This window comes from Penaeus japonicus, unplaced genomic scaffold (genome assembly GCF_977035675.1).
Source record: "Penaeus japonicus unplaced genomic scaffold, GWHDUDI00000001_assembly GWHDUDI00000028, whole genome shotgun sequence".
In the NCBI taxonomy this organism is placed as follows: Eukaryota; Metazoa; Arthropoda; class Malacostraca; order Decapoda; family Penaeidae; genus Penaeus; species Penaeus japonicus.
The window spans coordinates 25,405,053-25,412,552 of NW_028234430.1; the positions used below are offsets into that span (position 1 = coordinate 25,405,053).

General features: G+C 34.5%; 1 protein-coding gene across 1 annotated transcript in view; it reads left to right on the forward strand.

Moving 5' to 3' along the window:
• The window catches only part of LOC122260839 (inositol hexakisphosphate and diphosphoinositol-pentakisphosphate kinase 2), an 82,576-nt gene that overhangs the window by 27,963 nt on the left and 47,113 nt on the right, over positions 1–7,500 (forward strand). The window contains exon 9 of the mRNA XM_086553748.1: positions 339–527. Coding sequence (XP_086409874.1) covers positions 339–527 — 189 coding nt within the window. The remainder of the gene's footprint in view (positions 1–338; positions 528–7,500) is intronic.

Consider the following 7,500-nt stretch of genomic DNA (forward strand, 5'->3'; position numbering starts at 1 on the left):
ATACATATACATATACATATACATATACACATACATATACATATACACATACACATACACATACACATACACATACACATACACATATACATATATACATACATATATATATATGCAGATGTATATGCATATGCATATGTATATACATCTACATCTGCATACACCCACACTCATACCAACACCATGCACACACAAGCACACAGATATATAGTAAGACAGATAGATAAATGTTTAGATAGAGGTATAGTATGGAAATATGTATGTGTCTTATGAAATTTCATTGTCAAAATTTGTATTACTTTTCTTCTGTTACTTAGACCTTCCTCTCCCAAATGCAGGTTCTTTGAACTCTTCGCCAAATACGATGGCTACAAAGATGGACACATCAAGTTGAAGAAGCCCAAACAGCTGCAAGAAGTATTGGACATTGCGAGAGCTCTGCTATCGGAGATCGAGCAGAACCGAGCGGACCCAGAGACGGAGGAGAAGAAGGGGAAGCTGGAGCAGTTGAAGAGTGTCTTGGAAATGTGAGTCTGTCAAATCTCATGAGCATGGCCTGACTTAAGCACCGTCCAGTTGATATGACATAGCATGTAGCATCTGTCCTTGCCTGGTAATGCTGTACATTTATATGCTGTGTAATTTAAAAAGCCAGTTGTTATTTGATTGTATCTTGTTTTTTTTTGTAAATGTTTGTGTTTCTTTTTTATGTCTGAGCTGAAATTTGATTCCTGCAAAGTATTTAATGTTTGTGATTGTTTGTATTTTTGCGTAATTCTCCCAAAGTGTTGTAGACTGAGTAGCATTCTGTGTCACTCACAGTTTTAAGAAGATAAAGCACATCTGAATTGTACTCAGCTTGCTAGGTTGTGTGCTAGCAAGATTTGTAGGTTTATGCATGCACGTCAGTTAAGAGCTTATACTAAATTCATTAACAGATAGTATTTACTGTAATCTCTTTGTATGTTTTGAAATTTATTTGTATTTATGGAAGTCTCCAAACTTTTTACTGGCTTCCATTTGATCTTAATTCCAAAGGTAATGTTTAGATATGCAGAAACGTATTTCCAAATTTAAATAAATACTTAAATTAAATTTGCATTTGGCAGAATTGTAAAGAGTAAGAGTAACACTCACATATTAGCTGTAAGTGAATGCTGACAAGAGAATGTCTAGTAGTTCAGTTCTATGCATGTTTTTTGATGTTGTATTTGTCATAACTTATTGATTATTGTAAATGATCCATCCCCTCTCTGTGTGTATTTGTGTGTGTAGTGTTGTCAAGGCATTGCAGAATGGCTTCAGTTGTAATCACTGCAAATTCTTCTGATGGTTTACATTTATTTATGAATTATTTTTTTCACACATCCAATTACTCTGATTGAGGTGCAGAATTTTTCCTTGAAAGAGACAGACCCGAGTTGAAGTAATGCTTGAGATTTTGGGCCACTTGTTATATGACAAAAAATTATAATTGTTGTCATTTTTGTGCATAATGAGTTTGGAAAAAGTACTGATGTGTTAGGCATATAAGAAAGACATTGAATTTTCATATGTAAATTTTGTTTGTATAAAGTAATGAATTGCAAACATAAAATGGGTGAATTTTATTATAATATGTATGATAAAATTCATCAAAATTGTCAGTTACACTAGTATTTATATCATAAGAATCAAATTGGATTTTTTTTTAAAGCTACACCATTAACTTGATTAAAATATATGGAGAGAAGTCTGATTTTCTCTTATTATTTGAAACGTTTTTTTGCAAATGCTTTGGTATTACTTCAACTTTTGATATCTGTGCTTTCTGAATTGGATTTATGTAGTATGCATTATGTATATACACGGTATATTCATATTTACATTTATGACAGTATGTTCATAGAGAACAACATAGAAACACGTTATTCACACACACACACACACACACACACACACACACACACACACACACACACACACACACACACACACACACACACACACACACACACACACACACACACACACACACACACACACACACACACACACGCACGTGCGCACATGCACACATACAAAATACATGTACACAAAATAAACACACGCAAAATGCACACACACAAAATACACATTCACACGCACACACACACACACACACACACGCACACCCACACACACACACACACACACACACACACACACACACACACACACACACACACACACACACACACACACACACACACACACACACACACAAAACACACACACACACACACACACACACACACACACACACAACACACACACACACACACACACACACACACACACACACACACACACACACACACACACACACACACACCACACACACACACACACACACACACACAACACACACACACACACACACACACACACACACAACACACACACACACACACACACACACACACACACACACACACACACACACACACACACACACACACACACACACACACACACACACACACACACACACACACACACACACACACACACACACACACACACACACACACACACACACACACACACACACACACACACACACATAAACACACGCACACATGTGTACACATACACACACATGTACATGCACATGCACACTTGTGCACATGCACATGCACACTTGTGCACATGCACATGCACACTTGTGCACATGCACACATGCACACATACACACACAGGCATATACATGTGCACATCTGTGCACATATGTGCATGCACAGACACAAATATACACATACACACATACATACATACACAAATACACACATACACAAATACACACACACACACACACACACACACACACACACACACACACACACACACACACACACACACACACACACACACACACACACACACACACACACACACACACACACACACACACAGATATATGTATTTTTGTGTATAAAAGAACGATATATGGATATGGCAATGCACAATATTATATACTGTTTTATTTAAATCAAGTAGAATTTCACAGCATCTGCAGACATAGAAATCCACTTATAGATATATAGCATAAACATGAATAAACAATTAAAGTGTATCTGTGCAAATATGCCACGGCACAATATCACAGAGTATTTATTTTTTTTTAGATTGTAGTGAATATATATCAACTGGAAATACAGTGCGGTCACCATGCCATAAGACTAATGGCAATTCTCTAGAAACACTTATTTTCATGGTACTTCTCGGTGATATAAGACAATTCCCTCGACACCTGTGTATATATAACATATATGTCCATTCATCTGTCATTGTTACAAAATCATTTACCATTGTAAACTGTCATTGATGTAAAAAAGAGGATTTCTTTAGATCTGATGTGCGGTTGTTTTGGCTTCTTCATCTGCTTGGCAGCTTTGTGATGCTTCATGTTCATAATCTCACCATAAGTCATTCCTTGATTAAGTATATATATATTTTTTTATGATTTTTGTATCTCTTTATTTCATTGTTATTATTATTTATTATTACTAATTTTTTTTCTTGCATTATGCTGATTAAAATCTGTATATGCATTGTATTTTTATGCATTATTATTACTTTTTATTTTTTTTTTTTTACTTGTGTATTGAATGTTTTGTACATCAAATGTATAATAATATGTAAATTAAAGAATATGTCTTTATATTTTATTTTCCTCCTCATCTGAATATGCAGTATAATCATACATTGTTTAATCTAAGTGAAACCTTATTATGAGTGCATTTCACCCAGAAAAGAAGAAAAAGAGGTTTGGAATCCTTATGGAGTATTTCTTTTCCTAAAAATTGAGTCTGGGTATTTTGATTAAAATACCCAGAGGATAGAGAGAAATAAAAAAAAATACAGGGATAAAGCAAAAGGAAAGAAAGCAAAGAAGGATATATCTATCTTTCTTTTGTTTTCAAATTGGGATTCGTTCTCGATTTCGCCATTACTGATTCTGTTTTCGTCTCTGGTTTGATTGATCGAGAATTTCCTTTCCTTACACACAGTTCTTCCAAATCATACTTCTTGTGTTTATCGAATCAGATAATCTCGAATTGCTGATATAATCATGAAGGAGTTACACATGAGAAATCCCACCAGTGATATTTTGTCTCCACTTTCTTTTTTTTTTTTTTTTTTTTTTTTTTGCTTGCAGTTATAGAAAATTTCTCATACTCATGGAAAATTGAGCTTCTGAAACTTTATTACGTTACATTTTCTTTTCATTAGCTGGAACACCTGTCTATCATCTGATATGTATTCATATTTGATAAGAAAAGATTGGTTTATTATTTGGTTATGAATGTGAAGTACCGATGATAAAAAACATGGAAGAGTTTACCATGTACCTTTGAAGCTTCTACATTGATATTATATAAAAAGTTGAAGAGTGTTTCTTTTCACTCTTTGTGTCTTCCATAATATTTCCATCCTATCATTCCATCATACCATTCTTCCATCTTCTGAAATTTATTCAAGGATTTTGTATTGTGACCCTGAAATAATTTCTTATCTTTTTGCTATTTACATTTGTATTATCAGGAAGATATAGAAATATATTTTCATAATTTTAGAGAGCACAGCTTAGACCAGTGGATGATGACCTCAGATAACAGCTTAAGTAATTTTCAAAAGCTTAGAAATGACAGTTTTGTAATACCGCTATTATTAATGTGAGGCATTTGTTAATCAGAATATTGTTTTGTTTTTTTTTATTTGGAAAGTGGAAAAAAATAATTTTCCTGTGTCTTATATGTAATTTTTCATCTCCATCTTTTGGTTGATTTTGGCATCTGTTTGATAATTATTTTGAAGGAGTGGATATTTGGGTTGTGTAACTAGTGCTTGTGTGGCAGGCATTGTAACACTATTTTTTTCCTACTCTAATGCTTGCTTTTCTAACACTATACAGTTTGATTTGATACATGAAACAATGAAAAAAAATCATTTTTTTAGATACAAGTAATATTTGGTTGTTTTTCTATTTACTTTAAGTTTTTAAGTTAACTCAGGTTAATATTTTTATCTATCACTTAGAAATGTTGCTATATTAAATAATATACCTCCCGTTTATTCATTTACTTGAATGCCATACAGTATGAAAGTTACTTAAGGAGAATGATGCACTCAAATACATTTGCAAGCTGAGGAGTCTAGGATTCATGATAAAGTAAAAGTGGCATAATATCTTTTGTTGGGACTATGAATTATTTTTGCCCTTAATTAATTTTCTTCATGTACTTACAAAATTTTACTTTCACTGGAGAGAAAATGATATGTGACTTACTATCTCTCTGTTATGTGACCTGTGCCAGATTACAATCAGAATGCACTGATAAAGATTTGAAAATATATATCAAAAGAGAAGGCAGAGTATCACTTGTCAACTTTCTTTTTGACTTGTGTGGAAATTGGTGTCTCTTTCTATCTCTCTCTCTCTCTCTCTCTCTCTCTCTCTCTCTCTCTCTCTCTCTCTCTCTCTCTCTCTCTCTCTCTCTCTCTCTCTCTCTCTCTCTCTCTCTCTCTCTCTCTCTCTTGCTTGCAGGAAGTTGATAGTATACATTTAAGGTATATGTTTCATACCACAGGGTTCCTATGGGACATAGTCGTATGATATATTGCTTTATATTTTCTTGTAATTAAAGGAAAAAATGTAAGAAAATTAGGTAAAGTTAATCAACCTGGTTTTGATGAAAAAACAGACTAAGGCTGCCTCCACAGGATCCTGAACATGTATCCCTCCAAAAGTTACTAGGTTGAGCTGGCGGACCTTGACCATTACTAGACAAAGGTTATCAGGGACACTTTTTTCGTTGTCTACTGGTTTACACCTCACTACACACTCTGTGGGAGAGAGAAAATGAGTGAGAGAGAGAGAGAGAGAGAGAGAGAGAGAGAGAGAGAGAGAGAGAGAGAGAGAGAGAGAGAGAGAGAGAGAGAGAGAGAGAGAGAGAGAGAGAGAATACTAACATGAGTGTTGATGGCACTTTTCACACTTGTCACAGATGGTTGTAGTTTGACACCATTCATTAAAGAAGGACAATGCATCATAGCACTATAAACTTGGATTGTATATGTCTGTAGTCCCTGTTCCTTCTTCATTGATTTTTGTACATGCCTCATTTCTTGTTGGTGCTGATTTTGGAGGGTATCGATCTTCTTTACATCTCCGGTGGACAAGTATACACCACTGTTCCATGTATATTCTGTTGTTTTTTTCCACAGCTGCTGGTTTTCTGTCTCTATCTTTATATTTTTCACTTTGCATGTTCCACATGCAAGGTTGCTGTCAATACAGTTCTCTATAATTGAAGTGTTACTTCCCATGCCCGCTGGACTTCAGTTAATGGAGTAGACATGTTATTCTGGCAAATTTTGAGAAACTGACAGCCAATCCTCTCAGTTCAAGTGTAACTTTATATGTCTGGCAGCATCATTGCTGCATACCTACCATCAGACCATTTGATTTGCTCTGGTTTCCCTGCTTATGATGTTATTTCTGCTTGCTTCCACCACACTTTTTTTTTATCAGAGGATCCATTTAGATAATACAGTCACAAGATGTGACTTCTTTCCAATTAGAAGTGCATCAATCTATAGTCACTCAGAAAGATTTCTAAAATAGGCGATATTATGTTTCCTCAGATTCAGAGAGTGACAACACAAGATTTTCTTATGCTGTGCATCTCTCAATCATTTCTTTGTATAAGAAGGATAGTCCAGATTTGTTGAGGGTTGATTGATACTGAGGATTTCATAGGAAAGTGTCTTCATGAACTCACAGTGAAGAATCTAGCTTATATATTGAGATATATTGTTTCTAAAATAGTTGATTGTTTAAGGTAAAAATGTTGGAGAATAAAATGGAATAATAACAGTGTTAGTGAGAATGGGGAATGATTTCTTCTTGTGAATATTGTATATTGTGTGTTGTTTACTTAGTTATTTTTACACAGAAGTATGTAGTACTTTCTTCTCAATTTCTCATATCATACAATTTGTTTCTTCACTTTTCCTTTTGGTTCTCACTCCCATTTTAACCTAATTGTAGTTAATAGAGGTCACTTGAAGAGTGAGAAACTATTTATTCTCAGTGAGTTCTATTTTATTGTTTTATTTGTAATGTACTACACACAAACTCAGTAGTGCCAACCTATACTATGTACACCTTGAATGGAACAGCACTGGTCTTTACATAACAGGGCACAGTCATTTTCTTTATATCATAGTAAATGAAAGATTTTTTTTAGTATTGCACCCTTGCTAGTGTATGTATGCATGTATGTAAAGCCTCACCTGCATAATAGTATTGATAGAATAGAAGATCACCTGTAGAGCTGGAAAGTTGCTATGCATTTCTTTTTTAATGTTTGTCCCATAGATTATTTTACAATTGTCCATAAAACTGATTATAATTTAAAAGTCTTTAATGATGTAGGGAGAGGCTGGATTTAGAGGAGGAAAGGTAGTAGTGTT